Raw genomic sequence first — 16,226 nt, 5'->3', positions numbered from 1 at the left:
GAGGAGACGCGTGGAAAGTATTCAGGAAGTTCAATCGATCAACGTTTGTTTTCCTTTTATCACTATCAGTTATCTCTCCTTGGATGTTGTTGGTGTTGAGTGAGCGTGATGATATTTGAATATGATGTCTGTCTGTCTAATGATGAAGTTATAGGAATGTCATGTATAGCTATAGCAAGTATTAATGAAGATCTTCTAAATGGTCCAAACGTAGTTAGAGGTTTTCAAAGGAAGTAGGCTTGTTGTGCTACAGTGCATTTAGCTTAGAAACGCAGGGAAATCAAGAAAAATGAAACCCTGAAACGAAAAAAGAACCTCCTTGGAACAAAGATGTGACAAAAGTCACACGCGCTCAACCCGTAATAAAACTTACGAGTATTGCTTCAAAGGTTAAAAATCAATCCACGTTCCTGTTACCTTACCTAAGAAGTTCGAGACTTTCATTTGGGTTGTTTATTCGCTGCGTAATAAATTCAATTAGAAATGTATTCTCGATCAAGTAAGTATTCATACCGAAGAAGGAACGAGGGTGATCATTATTGAATACTTATGGATGAACATATTCGATAAATGATGATTATGGTACAAACCTCGTCCATGGTTTCGGAAATTCCCGTGACGCGTTGTCATCGTTGGCGTCGCCGTACCACAATCTATTCTTGAGCTGCATAAAACTTATGATGCTAAATATGCAAGTCTTAGGATTGGGAATCATCCTCACGATCAAGTAATAAGGATGAAACTCGCACCTTACATAAGGCATTTTGATTGGAATGACAAATCTTTGTGACTATATTAATTGTACTTAGGAATGTTTATACGAAAAATAAAGAAGCGTGCGTGTACCGAGGGAAATCTTGAGTCTAGCTTATAAGTCTTCATACTAAAAAAGCTTTACTTCTCATATCCAACCACATATATGAAATTCACTCTTCACAACCGGGTGGTAAGGATGAAATCGACAACTTCTATTTCCTTCCCGTCAGGTAAACCAAAGTCGCTGTGTCTTTCTGAGAAGTCTCGTGGATTATCTCGGAATTCGGCATTAGTACAAGCTTAAGGTATACTGTCAATACAAGATTTGAATGAATGCTTTTCTGTTCGTCGATTCGAATTCGTTTCTCGATATACCAATCGAGTACTGTCAGATTGTCTTCGGACTTACAGATCTGTTGCATCGGCGTACCTCCCCTTGTCCATCTGGAGGTTTGAGATTCTATTAGCCAATTACGCTAAGGAGCATCTTGAAGTGGGACTTTTCCATATTGACTCAATTTGACATTTATGAAAAATCAATAAGTCTCCTTTTGTTATATATTTGAAATTCACGATTTTCCAATATGACGAGATGATTTAACTTCAGCTAATTCTTCGAACTCGATTGTGGTTGTTGACGATCTGAGAGTATTTTTCGAACACATGACGCACGACGGTGATTGCTTGTTCAAGATACCTTGTCAAGAATGAAGTGGCCAAAGTGCCAACTCAAGGAATTGTATCAGCCATAGTCTTCAGAGGTGATTTAATATCATTTGTGTTTTTCAGTCCACCTCAGTAAGCATTCCAACCACCCGGCTTATACATCACTACTGACCCTAATCAACTTGTATATACAAGTCTGAGATCCTGAGCATCATATCTGTACGCGGCAAATTTGGGCGTCAAGCTCAGAAGGAACGAGGCCCGAGGTCGTATAGAGTAAGACACTGCTCATTGTGAAAAAAACGAAATCATTGACAATATACTTAGGATTGTATAAGTGTTGATAAGATGCTCTAGGAAGAGGTGAGCTGTTGAATAGGATTTTTGGGGAAACTCATTCAGATTATAATTCTATATATATCCTCAATAGTAGATGGATTGCAGGAATGAAATTTCTGATTTGAACTATGTAATGACAATCTTTCCACGGTTTAGAAGGAAGTCCTACACTGCACTGTCAAGGATTCCGCTATCCTCTGCACACGCAAATGGTAGATTCAACTAGCCAATGATAACGAAATGACAAAAATTGCATTCAACATATTCGATATCAACACAAATCGTCGTGTGATTCTACTTGTACTCGTTATTGATTATAGGACAAGTATCTTTCGATTTAATCAACTGAATTGACGGAATAAGAAGTAAAAGAATTTATTATTTCAGTATCGTTTATAAGGAATATGCATGAATGTGAAGTTCTGTAAATAACGAAGAGATAACTTTCTACATATGACATATCGCTTAGTTTTGAGGAGCTTCTTTGAAAGAGATAGCTTGTTCTTCACCCATAGCGGCGATGATGGTGACCATAAGATCTTTACCGGCTTCGAAGTCGGCAGAGATTTGTTGACCGAGCTCAGAGTCTGGGACTTTGACATCATCCTTGGAGTTTCCATCACCGTCCATCAAGTTGAGGAATTCCTAAAAGTCATGGGAAATGTCAGCAAATAATTTTTAGCGAAAATTACGACACGATAAGGAGAGAATCAGTCGAAGATGTGTAGGTTAGCGTTTGGCTATGGAGGTGGGAATGCAAAGGAGGGAAGAAGCGGTTCCACTCAGGGGACTAAATCAAAGCTAAAATCACCACTTACATCTTGGATATCAAGAAGTTGGTATTCTTGTCTTCTAACGTTGGGGACATCCATGTTGTGGGTTGAAGGAGAGATATCTTCGAGTTTCTTACCGGTGAAGATCTATTCAAACAATAAAGGAGTCAGCTTTAATTACTCAAGTTTCTATTGGTCCGAGTTATGCGGGAGACAATATGCTCACATCGGTAGCGACAAGGTGGACTTTGGCGTGACCGTGTTTACCAGTTTTAGAGGTAGACATATCAATGATTTTACAAGGTCTTCCCTTGATGACAACGTGACCGTTCTTTCTGAGAGCGGAACATTGCATACTGAAAAGGATTACTAGCTGTCAGCGGATTCTATGCAGTTCGACAGCTAGTGATGATATACGTACGGGAAGGTAAGGGAAGCACCGGCACCGGTAGCCTCGAAGGTTTCGTGGTGTTCTTCCTCAGCCATTTCTGGAAAAAGATTATCGTACGTCAGCATAAATGTCCATCAATTCAAATCATCTTCGACTCCACAGCTCCATTCGTCCTTTCCGGTTTTATCTACCTTAAGGTTCCTTCTCTCTTTCTGAAACAAGGATCTACTCGGACGTGAAAGACCTTGACACTCACTGATTATTTGCTTGGTTTTAAGAGAATGTGTAAGAGAAGAGGAAAGAAACGGGTGTGTTTTTTTTTTAAGTAAAAAAGAATAATAAATAATTTTAAAAAGAGGAAAAGCACGAGTTGTACACGATTAATTCAAAATTGTCATTGGTGATAGTGGTGAGTATTGATTTTGTATGGTGAGTGTTCATCGTATGGTGTGTGTGTTGCCCCCTATCATTTCTACCCTAATTCCAAAAAAATCCCAAAATTAAACGGCAATTATCGGAAGTATTGGATTAGTCCCGTTGTGGCATATTTTCAAACCATCTTAAACCTTCGCGTCGTGTGATTATGTCAATTAGATATGTTCTCAAAGTTGTCTGTTTACACATTGGTTCGCCTTCTTATAACGACTTATCATGATTAATTACTCAGTATTAGTCATGCAAAGATCAACATAACAATAGTAGTGTCTCAGGCGAGGAACAAGGCAATATGTCAGCTCCATCTCCCGATGCAGTCTTGCATTTAGCAGCATTACATACTTTGGCTCAAGCTGGATTCGCCTCCACTTCAAGAGCAGCTTCCGTAACTCTTTCAACGGTACTGTCGAAATACCTTAAGTTGGTAGCTACAACATGTGTTGAAAGAGCATCACTAGCCGGAAGGGGTAAAGTAGCTGCTATAGATGTTGTGGATGCTTTAGATGATCTAGGAGTCAATGTGGATGAATTGATAGATTGGTCATGTGATCAGAGTGGAGATTATTTTGATCAGAGCTCATTAGGAAGCCTACAAGGTAAGTTGTCTTGTCAAACGAAATCATACGCGGGCTTATTTATCCGAATTTAGACTACCTGCAAGAAGGTTTAGGTGTGGAAGATGCAATCGCGTCGATGAAGTTCGTACCGGAGGAGGAATTAGACCAAGATGACTCCAACTTTCAAGAAGATGGCGATGAGGAGATGAAAGATGATGATGAAGAGGAGAGAATGATCACTGATCAACCTCAAGAAGAAGATACTGTTGTGAAAGAGGAATTAGAAAACGAAGAAGACGAGGTCAAACCATCCCTATATCGACATCAATCGCCCGATTTTTCATGGTTACCGCCTTTACCAAATACGTCTAGCATCAATGTAATTCCCTCAGACCAGATGCCTGAGAGTACCAGTGAGGCCGATCAACCTTCTTCCGATTCAACAACAATACCTGCTCCTACACAATCGATTGCAGATCGTTATCGACGACCGATAGCCTACGCTTCATCCCAACTTTCCCAAGCTCATCCATTCCATGATCCACCTCGTCCCTTAGCTCTTCCAATTTTGCCGGATGCTCCAACATCATTACCAAATCTAATTTCCACTTACTCAGCAATAGCTTCTGATCCGTCAATTGCATTGCGTCAAACCGACTTGCGAAGACAAGCTACAGAAATCCTTCGACAGTCAATTGCAACCGTCGATTCTTATTCACCTAACCCTACATTAAGTAGTACAATACCTCCGGTTAGAGCAAGTTCAATCGTTCCATCGCACTCAGATGACATTTTACCACAAAAATTACTTCCAGTCAATCCTAATGTAAATTCAGGTTTGATTAGCTCATTAGTGAATCAAATCAACTCACCAAATTTACCTCATACTTTAAGGGAAAGATTAACTTCATTACGTCCACCAGTAGTACAAATAAAAAATGATCAACCTGTATTTTATAATAATCCTATTAGAGGTCCAGATGAAATTGCACTTCAAAAGTTTAAATCAATCAATAAGAATTCACATAGCATGGAAGAAGGAGAAGGAGAAAATGAATCAAACAAAGTTTGGTTAAAACAAACTTGGGATAGTGGAAATAGAGGTATAGATAAATGGGATAAACCAAATTTACCAAGAGGTAAAAAAGTTATAATCCAAAAAGAAGGTGAAAAGAAACCACGTATGAATATTGAAGATATTAAAAGAATAGAAGAAAAAGAAAGGAAACAATTAGAAGATGAAAATATTGTTAATAATAATAATAACAACAATAACAATCAAAAAGTTAAAGTGAATCTTAGGTTACCCAATTTTAATGGTAATGGTAATTTAAATGGAGATTTATCCTATGAAAATGATAATATCAGTAATATGAAAGGAAGTATTAGTCCAAACCAAATGACAAGTACTGTTCCGCTCACACCTGCAACAGGAGTTGGATCAGGATTAAAGATAAAATTGGGAAATAATCAAAAATTATCAATTTCACCTAGTTCAGTTCCACCATCACTGGAATATCCAGCTTCAGTCAATCCTTACTGATATCTTGAGGTTTGGAGGTCTATTTGGAATTCAGCGTAATACAGTGAGACATTACCGATTCTCTCATGTAACTTGTATTAACGATAACAATAATTATAAGTTATCCTTCGTTATCATGTATGTATAAATATCATAATTTCCCCTTATACATGCACTTTACCTATCTACATTTCATTCACACTTTTGTTTCTCTTGATTAAAGAGCGATCAATACGTGATTAACCAAAAAGAGAAGGAAAGGGATATAAATATTGTGTGTGATTCTGGTAAACTCAACAAAAACACAAAAGTTAGGTAGATTAAAGTAATTTCGTGTTACGTTTGGTATAATTCTTCTTTTGAGATATTCACATCTCCAGCACACGACAAACTACATACATGCTATATTCTAAACATCATTTCACATATATGAATCTGCCAAAAATAACCCTTTATTGGGTTTGAGTACCATTTTGAGCACCATCTTGACCTTGAGCTAAAATGACCAACGGAAATTAGCCAAAGACTCGACTTAGAGACTTCCGAAATATTGAAATAAACACTCACTGTAATAGTTTCCCCACCCACCCGCTTGATAATAAGCAGCAGCAGCCGCGGGGTCCCATTGACCTTGAGCAGCTTGTTGTGATTGTTGAGCTTCTTGTCCTGGGACAGGTGGAGCTACTTGACCGTGAGCATGAGCAGGAGGATGTCCTTGAGGTTGACCGGGTTGTCCTGGCACACCTGTTTGTCCATAGTTGTATCCTCCGTAGTAGTTGTATTGGTTTGGGTAACCCATTTGTTGATGTTGCTTAGAGGTCAAAACACGATCAGCTCAGTCCTTATAAAGACCCACTAGAAAGTTGATGTAGGTATATACAATGAATAAACAGATAGATGTTAAACTCACCATAGGGTAAGCAGGCGCTTGATGAGCTCCTCCAGGAGCACCACCTTCTGAACCTTTATCTTTGCCCCAAGAACATTTAATAGGTCTTCCGTGAACCAATTGATTTTGTAAATGTGTGATGGCGAGTGCAGCATTTTGATGAGTATCAAGTTTGACAAATGCGAATCCTCTATCAGCTTGCATTCTAATTTCAACGATATAACCGTAACCTTGGAAAAGGGGGATAAGGTCGGCTTGAGTGGTGTATGGGATAAGGTTTCCTACGTAGACTGTAGTGTTATATTCTGGGGTTTGCTGAGCGACCGAATCAAATTGTAAAGCTGTTGAACCGAAGTTGGCTGGTGCAGGCGATCCACCTCCCATACCTCCTCCAAATCCAGGCGCAGGTGAGCCCATACCACCTGGTCCTCTTTGCGTAGTTGTACCAGTTTGGGTTTTTTGGTTTGCCCAATTTACTCTGATAGCTCTTGAACCAAGCCATTCTCCATTCATAGTAGCAATAGCTTGTTCAGCATCTGCTTTCTCTCTGCGATTCAAGGACATTTGTATCAGCGTACATGCAGTCTTAAGTTTGGAATAATAAGAAACCCACCTGAAAGATAAGAAACCGTATCCTCTGGATTTACCAGAATTCATATCCCACATAACTCTTGCTTCACTCATACTTCCAAAAGCACCAAAAGCTTTTCCTAAAACATCATCATTTACTTCAGGTGATAAATCACCAACGAAAACATGAAAATGATGTTGAGTATCTTCTTTATTTTGATTTCCTTGATGTGCCCAATTTACTCTAACTTCTGCATCAAAAATCTTTCTACCATTTAAAGTTTGTAAAGCTTGTTCAGCAGATCTCATATCTGAATATTCTACAAATCCATAATTCATTCCACCATGTTGAAAATTTTTATCTTGAATGATTTTTGCTTGAACAACAGGTCCAGCTACTGCAAAAATTTCAGTTAAAATATAATCTGTTACTCTTGCTGAAAGGTTTCCAACGTAAAGGTGAGGTTTTTTTGGTGCTTCAGCATTTTGACCTGGAATTATACCATATGGTTGAGGTTGTTGAGATAAAACTCCAGCAGGTTGAGGTTGTCCAATATATTGATCCATTTTTGATATATATATGTTTATTGAGAGGTAGAGAGATGATTTCAATCAGACAACAGATAGATAAATTAATAAAATGAGAATGAAAAAGTATCAGACCCGATGCCCGGAATATACGAGAGAGACAGAGAGAGAAGAGAAGAAAGAGAGAACAGAGAGAGACAGAGAGAGAAAAGAGATATCAACTGGTACTTTTCAGTTAGCGATTTGAGGTGAGGAAGAAGGTTTAAGATGTATCAGAATATAAAGGAGATGTGATGTTCCAAGTAACGCATTCAACACGACGCCAAGATGAGTGCCACCTTCGACGGAAATAGCGGCGAAAGAGGCTATGGTGGGATGAATGGTTGTGACGCGCTCGTATTGTTGCCACGTCCAATTCATAGGCAACTGTCACTCTTGTAGGATGTTTCGTACGACTTGAGGCTCATCAAGAACAGTTAAGAATAGGCTAGCTCAAGCTCAAGGTTCACTGAAGCAGGTACAATGGTGAGTCACAACGAATGCGGATGTCAACATATGGGATGTCGCTGACAACAATCGCAGGTCGTTCTCGCTGCGTCAATCTGTACCAGGAGTGGTAAACGTGAGCTCCTATATTGACTATTTTGGCATCCAGATTCCATACTGATCATATCGTGTAGCCCTCCTGTCAAGGCAATTCCGACCTATGCCTAGATCAAGAGTCGACGGACTATTAGCTGCTTTCCCAAAACTCATTCCCGTCAACTCCCAACACACAACAGTCGAGACTAACGATGTTAGATTCGTCTACCAACCTTTTGAGGAGCTTTATGTTTTGTTAATCACAAATAAAGGTAGTAATATTCTACAAGTGAGTCAGATGTGTGGATTGAATAGCCTGCAATGACTAGCTGATAGTTCGGCCAAACAAGGACATCAAAACCCTCTCCCTTCTCGTTCGACTTATTTCATCCCTTACTCCAGCTATGTCAGAACCAGCAATCTTACATCATGCATTCGACTTACTTTGCGCTTTTGACGAGGTAGTTTCGTTGGGATACAAGGAGAATGTATCATTGAACCAAGTTAGAAACGTATTAGAAGGAGAATCACACGAAGAAAAGATACAAGAGATTATAGCGAGAAACAAAGAAGCAGAAGCTAAAGAAGAACTTAAAAGAAGAGCTAAACAACTTGAAATGCAAAGGAGAGAACAACAACGTTTGGCTCAAGCTACAGGAGGTGCTTCAAGATCTGGTTATGGAGGTGGAAGTGGTGGAATGGCAGGTGGATATTCAAATGTACCAAGATATGAAGCTCCTCAAACTGAATATCGAACTCCAACACCATCAGCAAATCAATCCCAAAGTCAACCATCGAAACCTAAATTCACAGGATCAGGTATGAAATTAGGTAAAAAGGGCGGTAAACAATCGGATTTGATTAATGCTGCGATTGGTGGAGAACCGGATGTGGAAGAGGATATCAGTTATCCTCAACCTGAACCGGAACCTGAAGTACCTGCTGAGACGGAAGTCTCAGCTGACGTCTTGGAAAAGGTTGAGCAGGATAGGTGAGTCTATACTGTCTCTGGGTATGATCTAATCAAGCTGATCTCTGTGACCCCCGTAGCATTCACGTTACGATCAAAGAGCAACTATCTTTAACCCTTCTCCGAGATGGTGGATTAGAATCGTTCGAGTTGAAAGGTGACCTAGACTTGAGAATCACCGACGCAGCTCAATCGAAGATTAGATTGACTCTTGCACCTAAAGATGCGTACTCGGAATTACAATTCAAGCAACATCCCAATGTTGCCAAGTTCAGCGGTAGTGAGAAGATTATCGGACTCAAAGATCCAAGTAGGAATTTCCCCGTTGGACAAGGTTTGGGTGTGCTTAGATGGAGAATGACTGGTAAAGATGAGAGTCATGTGCCTTTGAATGGTGAGTCGGTTCATCACCCTAGCATAATTTCTCGATTGACGCGGCATCTAGTCACCGTCTGGCCACAACCAAGAGGAGACGGTACATCGGATGTAGCTGTGGAATACGAGCTCGAGGCTCAACATCTTACATTACGAAACGTCGTCATCTCTATTCCCGTTCCGTGAGTGCCTCCCAGCAATTTTTGTACCATCTAGATAACTGACGATTGGGATCGCGCATTCACAGATCCGGCGCTTTACCCTCCGTGACGGGAGAAGCAGACTGGCGACTCTCAGGCAACTCCTTTGTCTGGACAATAGACACTATCGATTCGGAGAACTCAAACGGATCGCTAGAGTTCAGGTGTCAAGGAGATGCAGACGCTTTCTTCCCCGTTCAAGTTGGATTTGCAGCTTCAGGTTCTTTGGCCGATGTAGAAGTGAGTGAAGTTTCGACGGAATAGGTCGATGCCTGCAACGCTAACTGCAATTCTTCACAGGTCGCCAAAGCGGTATTGATAGAAGATGGATCAGAGCAAACATTCTCTCAAGAGAGGATATTGACCGTTGACAAGTACGAGATTGTGTAGGAGATATAGGGACAGACGGAATCAAAACAGAATTGTGATTATTTGACGATTTTCAAGTTGAGCTTTTTGTATATGCATACTATATGATCATAGCCTCGTGTGAACACTTTGATCTGTTCGGAGAGTATATGATGAAATTACAACCAATTATAAGAATCCTCTACAGTAATGTATGCCACAATTATATTAAATCTTTAATCATAATCCAATCAACCCTTTTAAATTTATCATCACCTTCATTATGTACTTCTTTAATTTTTTTAAATCCCATCTTTTCATAAAATCGTATTCCTCTATAATTTGTAGATAAAACATCTAATTCCATAGTTGTATATTTTAAATTTTTACAAATCTTTAATATTTCTTCAAATAAAATTAAAGCAAGACCTGATCCTTGAGAAGAAGGTAAAAGATAAAATCTAGATAAATGAACTTGTTTATTTAAATTCTTTTTAAATGAAATTTCATCATTATCATCATTATTAGGATGTAAAATTTGAATCATTCCTTGTAATTTTTCAGGTTCATTTTCTAATTCAGCAACTAAAAAAGTCCATTTATCATTTTCTAATACTTTTTTTAAATTATTAGGATTAAGTGTAGTTTTAAAATAATTATTAAAGAATTCTTCTGTTACTCCTTCTACATTTCGAAATGCTTGATAAAATGATTCTTTTAATAAAATTGATAAAGCTTTTGAATCGGATGAAACACCTGGTCTTATGGTATAGCTCATTGTTGAAACTGTATTATCGCTCATACGTTTGACCGATACATGATACAAAGTTGATTTGTATATAGTGCTCATTTATATACAGCAATTAATTATGAGATTTCGTATTAATCTCATTTCGGTCAACATTTCAGGTCCGATATGACCCACATGGTATGTATTTCGCGTCATTAATTATCGGTCTTCTATCATACTATCTATCCGTAATCATGGTCTTAAAAATTGGGGCTTTATGACAATAAGTGTCTATCCTACAAAATACATGGTCATACAAGGAGGCTACCATCCTCATTCTGATTTCTTGTTCCAATTCCAACATTATAACAATTTCTCACCATGTCGACAAATGCGGATGAATGCCGCAAGGGGTCACAAAAAGAGCCTTTCCTCTAGCAGAGAACCTGCGCGGGGGTTCGAACCCCGGACCCTTCCATATATCTCATAGGAATGGAAAGCGCTACCACTACGCCACGCCGGCAATAATCTAAAAATTGGTTCTTTGAAACGAATATAAGTCTTGTGACCGCCCTCAACCATGTTGGCGTAATCTCACAACAGAAGTTGCTCCTCGTATAGACTGTACATAAGGCCCATTCAACTGATTTGTGGATCTCCAATAGCGCGAATAGTGGGGTAGTATCAAAGCTTGTCAAATCATTAGCATGGTGTCAAGAAGCGCGATTCTCACACCTGAAGTCTCATTGACAGCGATGGAAAGAAACGATGTGATTATGTTTCTCGATAACCCCTGGACCGGGATCCAAGCGTGGGTGAAGCTTGATCTCCATCGGATTGAAGATACATATGGGTTATCCTAATCGTTTAGATCATCAGTGAAGTCATACCAGCTGGTGAGAGAGCCCAAGAGAAACTGGAATGGCAATGGAACTAATCCCGGCAGGATCCGAACGCAGCTGATCGAATCTACTGGGTCGATGAATTGCATATCAAGCGTTTATATCATCTCCTCCAAACCCAAATCATCTTCCATCTCCCCTAGACCTAACGTAGCTAAAATCTGTTGAACCTCTTTTCCAGCTCTTACCCTTCTTTCATCTTCGTCGGTCACACCAGCTAATTCTGCTCTGACACTTTGTAAATGAAGCAAAAGCGGTGTAGGATCCAATGATAATGTTGGATCTTCTAGATTCGGATTTCTTGAACTGACCGAAGGACCATCTTGAAACTCGGCAAAATCATCGAAATCATCTTCGAATTTTTCTTTATTTTCTATTTCTTCATTCTTTTGTATTGTCCTTGTTGATTTTGGTGGTAAATCAGATAAAATAGGATCAAACTTCATATCATCTTCATCTTGCCAATCTCCTTCCTGTATATTCGACAATTGACCAGCGTCATTCTCGTTCGTGTCAATGTAGGTTTCTACGTTCGGTGGCCTTGGTGGCTCAGAATCTAGCGCTGTTTCACCTATATTATCAGGATCAATAGCGTTGACATCGTCTTGTATACTTTGATAATCATCTAGATCCCCACCCTCTTCATCTGAATCTAACCATTCCTCCAATCTAGTATATTCATCTTGCGAAGGTCCTAAACCACTAAAACCAAAATCATCATCTAACTTATTCAACCTATCTATATCTCCATAATCCGCCTTGAAAATCTCCGCTCGTAATTCATCTAACCCTGGAAAACTTGATCCGGACGGGCCAATAGGTGGATTTATGTTAATTGAAGCTTGAAAGGTTTCAGGAAAGGCGTGTGTTCTGGGAGATGAAGAGGTTGAGGAGCTAGGTGAAATGGTTGTAGGGATTTGGGAAGTACTGGCCACATTTAGGGGTTTGCGTGCCATATTTGGCCATATGTGGGTTTGGAGGGTTTGGCGAATTACTTCGAGTGGTTCCATCGCTAAAAGATGGGTCAGCGATATTTTGAATCTCGAGTGTCAGTAAGTGTGGCGATAAGGTCAATGGCAGGGAAAGATCGAGAGGCCAGGCTGAGAAGCGCAGAAGAGGTGAGAAGATACAAAAGAAGTACTTACGCCTCTCGTCGTCGTCCTCTGTCAGGTGATTCACCTCATCAATAAATTCCATGCCTATCTCCTCAGATATCTCTTCCATTTGCAGGGCGTCTCCTGTTTCCTCTGACACACCTTCATCCCCTTCCTGGTATTCGGTATCCATAGTAAGACTTGGTACAGTGCGTATTGCCAAAGCTATGTCCCTTGGCGTCGAAAGAAGCTTGATCAAAGTAGGCGGTGATGACACCGGTGTCTAGGAAGAGATCAGAATAATGAAATACAGATCGATGAGTTGCGGTAGATATTGGCTCACCTTCTCGAATGTATATATTATGACATCTACATCTCTCCATGTAGGTATCAAAAATTCGTCGGAAGATTTATCCAGAGGTATAGCTTGTATAGTCACGTTTGCAGTGTAGTATTTATTATCGATCTTCCAAGTGATATCTTCTGCAGTATCATCAATTACGCTGTTCGTCAGACCTATAGGGGTGAGAGCATCAGCATGATCGCCCGGAGATAGAGCTTATCAGCTTCTCACTAAGCCAACTTACGAGATAAGAATGACGAAGGATTCACTGTTGCAGGATGAAGGAGTAGAATCGTATTCTCGTGACTCGAGATCATCTTGGTGATGCAACCGTGTTGCAATTTACTTTTTTCTCGGGCAGATATGGACGGAGAGGAGCTGATCTCTGCCTGGATGGTGTGTATGTATCCAACACCAAGAAATGATGAGCAAACAGTAAGTGAAATCGCAGCGAAGAAGTGAGAAATCAGTAACGAACACGCACGAACCTCCTCCACTTTTGATTCTTGACCGTAAACATTCCGTAATCCATTGACAATGATTCAGATTCAACCTTCTTCTTCCCTTTTATCTCTTAACCGCCTTTAGAACACCATCACAACCGCATACACACTCTAATATGTCAACTTTGACCTCGCTGCCATCTTCATCAAGCTCGAGATATATCTCACCTGATGTCCCTTCGACGTACTTACGACAAGTCATAGTTGATCTATTATTGAAAAGGGGATTTGAAGGTGCGGAAGCTGGAGCTCTAGCAGAGATTGAAAGATTACTCGAACACCGTGAGTCAGTCATTCTGATTACAGCAGGCTTTCATGGGAATTCAAGGATAATTATGCTGATTTTAAGACAATAGATATCACCAATTTATTTGAAGATTCAGTCGAATATGCTCATTTGACAGGTCGACAAGAAGTCAACGTTATTGATCTTGTATCTGCTCAAGAGGGGAGTGGATGGGGAGTTAAAAGGCTGAAAAGAGAATCGAAGAGAAAGAGAGGAAAAGGTAAATGAACTTATATATCGGCACATCCGATTGGACAGTTTACTAAATCGACATATTCTCTATCAGCTCCTCAGATCCAATACGATCAAATATCTTCTCCTCCTTCTCCGGACTTGCCGAACTTGTTATTATTCGACGACGATCCACAAGAAACTGCGACCGAAAGTGAAGATCGTAAACCTGATCTCAATTCAATGTCTGGAAGAAAGCGAAATGAGAAAGGTATCAAACCGATATATTCTCAAGATTGGTTCCCTTCTTTACCTGGAAAATGGACTTTATTAGATACTTCGAAAGTAGACGTGAGTTTTCATGCGTTAGCTAGGATTTTGCGCGACATTTTCTCCTAGCTGACCTCTGAATTTGATTAGTCAAATAATCATCAACCTAAAGAAGAAGTTATACACGATCAACCTCCAAGTCAAATTACTACTGCTCTGTTAGATTTCATTAAATTGACAGCTACTGAACGTGGTGATATACCGCCTGAATTGGGTGTAGTCAATTATAGCAGAGTACAAAATGCAGGTGAGGATGCGAATATGGATAAGAAGGGTATAGTAAGTGGGAAAGGTATGAAGAGGAAATGGGGCGTGAAAGGAGTCTCTACAAGGTCTTAGCGGTTTCTTATCCACTTTGAGATTGTCGGGTATTCCAATACATATCTATAATATACAGGTTCATGTGAGTCAATATATTACAACATACAATAATCATCAAATGTACAACTTGATTGTGCATCTCGCCTTGCCAACCGTGTCGACCAATCGCCAGTGAATAGTCAAGTCAATCCTCATCGTCACTGCTACTTCCAGCAAATTCATCTTCAACGACCTTCCTTCTGTACCGTGATTGAACAGATCAATACTGTCTTTTTTATGCAATCATGCGGACCAGATGCCAACTTACCTTTTCTGATTAGGTTGTAATTGACTTGCACCAGGTAAAGGTCTTACTTTTTGAGGTGATTGTTGTACTGTACATAAGACATCAGCTATTTTTGTTCTCTTTCGAAAATCGAATTGTCTAAAAGCTGAACCTCACCTTTCTTTCTATTCACATCTGACGCTGTGGCTCTTACTACGGTAGCTTTCAAACTTGAGAGTTTCGAATTTAGAGTCGCGATTTCAGACTATGGTGAATGAACGGTATAAGCTATTAGATACGACTTCGTCAAAGTATAATCGATCATCTTACGTCTTTTTGAGATAATTGTAATTTTAATTCTCTGATATCTGCTATCATGATTCAATGTTTAATTATAGACATGAGTTTGGAAACAGCGAAAACTTGTTCTCACCTTCGGAATTACCGTTGACTTTTGGTTGAGGTCGATTCAACAGCTTCATAATTAAGGGATCAGCTGCATTCCTCTTCTTGCGGTAGAATGAGGTATACGTGGGTGTGAAACAGGCAAGCTCACTTGATATGTCGCATTTAATAAACCCATCACATTGTTTACTATTTCTACAGACTTCAAACTTATAATTTTCGGTTCAGGTTTAATTAAGAAATGTACCTAAAATCGTATATTTTAGTAAAACTTCCTTTTCTTTTTAAAGCAAAATTACTGGAAATCCAATATATTTCTTAACTGGCCTGTATGTAAACTCACATGAATTTGATTGATATTCGATATTGATACTTGTGTTTTTGTTCCACAATCAACATGTAATAAACCTTCTTTTATAGCTTGCGCAATATCTTCTTCTTTGGCTCCAATCTGGATAAGGAAAGCAATTATAAGCTTGAACTTCATATACTTAAACTGGTGCAAGATGGAAACCTACGGGATTAAGTTTGATTGATTCATGATTAGACCAAGTTATCGAGTTATCATATAATTGAGTAAATAAGGATATTTTCCATTCATCTTTAATCACATTTGAAACGAGTAGAAACTGGATAGGTGGAGATAGTAAAGTAGCGTGTATGATTTGACATATTCCATCAAGTGGAGAATTAATTTTCGTCATTATCTAATTTATATGATCATTGCTATTGCTATTCATATGTATAATAGATGATTATAATTTGGATTGGTGATTATGAATTCTTGATTGATCATGGTTGACATCATCTTTGTGATTAACCTCCACTCAAAAACAATCCACCAAAAAACAAACAAACAAATACAGACACAGGGTAATAGATTGTATTCAATTTACATTCAAAATATCATTGAACATTACAGTTTCGTAATGTTTCGTAATGATCAGCCGTCTTGTGACCCTGAATCGCCTCGTA

At 39.2% G+C, this 16,226-nt stretch overlaps 8 protein-coding genes and 1 non-coding gene across 9 annotated transcripts; 3 read left to right on the top strand and 6 right to left on the bottom strand.

Annotated features, from left to right (window-relative positions):
• Nucleotides 1-2,226: 2,226 nt before the first annotated feature.
• On the bottom strand, nucleotides 2,227-3,020 carry I206_101485 (eukaryotic translation initiation factor 5A; the record flags this gene model as incomplete). The annotated part of the gene is made up of 4 exons (XM_019158245.1): nucleotides 2,227-2,406; nucleotides 2,580-2,681; nucleotides 2,761-2,890; nucleotides 2,956-3,020. 4 exons carry the CDS (start codon nucleotides 3,018-3,020, stop codon nucleotides 2,227-2,229), a joined length of 477 nt encoding a protein of 158 aa, XP_019008858.1.
• Nucleotides 3,021-3,652: 632 nt separating this feature from the next.
• On the top strand, nucleotides 3,653-5,460 carry I206_101484 (uncharacterized protein; the record flags this gene model as incomplete). Its single annotated transcript, XM_019158246.1, has 2 exons — nucleotides 3,653-3,956; nucleotides 4,010-5,460. 2 exons carry the CDS (start codon nucleotides 3,653-3,655, stop codon nucleotides 5,458-5,460), a joined length of 1,755 nt encoding a protein of 584 aa, XP_019008859.1.
• A 431-nt stretch (nucleotides 5,461-5,891) lies between these two features.
• I206_101483 (uncharacterized protein) lies at nucleotides 5,892-7,465 on the bottom strand (the record flags this gene model as incomplete). The annotated part of the gene is made up of 4 exons (XM_019158247.1): nucleotides 5,892-5,935; nucleotides 6,007-6,250; nucleotides 6,350-6,875; nucleotides 6,942-7,465. The coding sequence occupies 4 exons, from the start codon at nucleotides 7,463-7,465 to the stop codon at nucleotides 5,892-5,894; spliced, it is 1,338 nt and encodes a 445-aa protein (XP_019008860.1).
• Nucleotides 7,466-7,948: 483 nt separating this feature from the next.
• I206_101482 (uncharacterized protein) lies at nucleotides 7,949-9,943 on the top strand (the record flags this gene model as incomplete). The annotated part of the gene is made up of 8 exons (XM_070202395.1): nucleotides 7,949-7,951; nucleotides 8,009-8,048; nucleotides 8,107-8,297; nucleotides 8,359-8,999; nucleotides 9,059-9,372; nucleotides 9,424-9,535; nucleotides 9,601-9,793; nucleotides 9,854-9,943. The coding sequence occupies 8 exons, from the start codon at nucleotides 7,949-7,951 to the stop codon at nucleotides 9,941-9,943; spliced, it is 1,584 nt and encodes a 527-aa protein (XP_070058496.1).
• A 181-nt stretch (nucleotides 9,944-10,124) lies between these two features.
• Nucleotides 10,125-10,679, bottom strand: I206_101481 (uncharacterized protein; the record flags this gene model as incomplete). The annotated part of the gene is made up of 1 exon (XM_019158249.1): nucleotides 10,125-10,679. One exon carries the CDS (start codon nucleotides 10,677-10,679, stop codon nucleotides 10,125-10,127), a length of 555 nt encoding a protein of 184 aa, XP_019008862.1.
• Nucleotides 10,680-11,074: 395 nt separating this feature from the next.
• On the bottom strand, nucleotides 11,075-11,154 carry I206_101480. Its single transcript has one exon. It is a non-coding gene; the product is annotated as a tRNA-Arg (tRNA).
• Nucleotides 11,155-11,631: 477 nt separating this feature from the next.
• I206_101479 (uncharacterized protein) lies at nucleotides 11,632-13,287 on the bottom strand (the record flags this gene model as incomplete). The annotated part of the gene is made up of 4 exons (XM_019158250.1): nucleotides 11,632-12,545; nucleotides 12,679-12,910; nucleotides 12,971-13,143; nucleotides 13,215-13,287. The coding sequence occupies 4 exons, from the start codon at nucleotides 13,285-13,287 to the stop codon at nucleotides 11,632-11,634; spliced, it is 1,392 nt and encodes a 463-aa protein (XP_019008863.1).
• Nucleotides 13,288-13,589: 302 nt separating this feature from the next.
• On the top strand, nucleotides 13,590-14,599 carry I206_101478 (uncharacterized protein; the record flags this gene model as incomplete). The annotated part of the gene is made up of 4 exons (XM_019158251.1): nucleotides 13,590-13,755; nucleotides 13,830-13,979; nucleotides 14,046-14,281; nucleotides 14,351-14,599. 4 exons carry the CDS (start codon nucleotides 13,590-13,592, stop codon nucleotides 14,597-14,599), a joined length of 801 nt encoding a protein of 266 aa, XP_019008864.1.
• Nucleotides 14,600-14,765: 166 nt separating this feature from the next.
• On the bottom strand, nucleotides 14,766-15,955 carry I206_101477 (uncharacterized protein; the record flags this gene model as incomplete). Its single annotated transcript, XM_019158252.1, has 8 exons — nucleotides 14,766-14,820; nucleotides 14,889-14,955; nucleotides 15,024-15,111; nucleotides 15,177-15,217; nucleotides 15,280-15,322; nucleotides 15,403-15,498; nucleotides 15,595-15,702; nucleotides 15,770-15,955. 8 exons carry the CDS (start codon nucleotides 15,953-15,955, stop codon nucleotides 14,766-14,768), a joined length of 684 nt encoding a protein of 227 aa, XP_019008865.1.
• Between the last annotated feature and the right edge of the window lie 271 nt (nucleotides 15,956-16,226).

This window comes from Kwoniella pini, chromosome 2 (assembly GCF_000512605.2).
Source record: "Kwoniella pini CBS 10737 chromosome 2, complete sequence".
Classification (NCBI taxonomy): domain Eukaryota; kingdom Fungi; phylum Basidiomycota; class Tremellomycetes; order Tremellales; family Cryptococcaceae; genus Kwoniella; species Kwoniella pini.
This window is presented reverse-complemented; position numbering and strand designations above follow the sequence as displayed.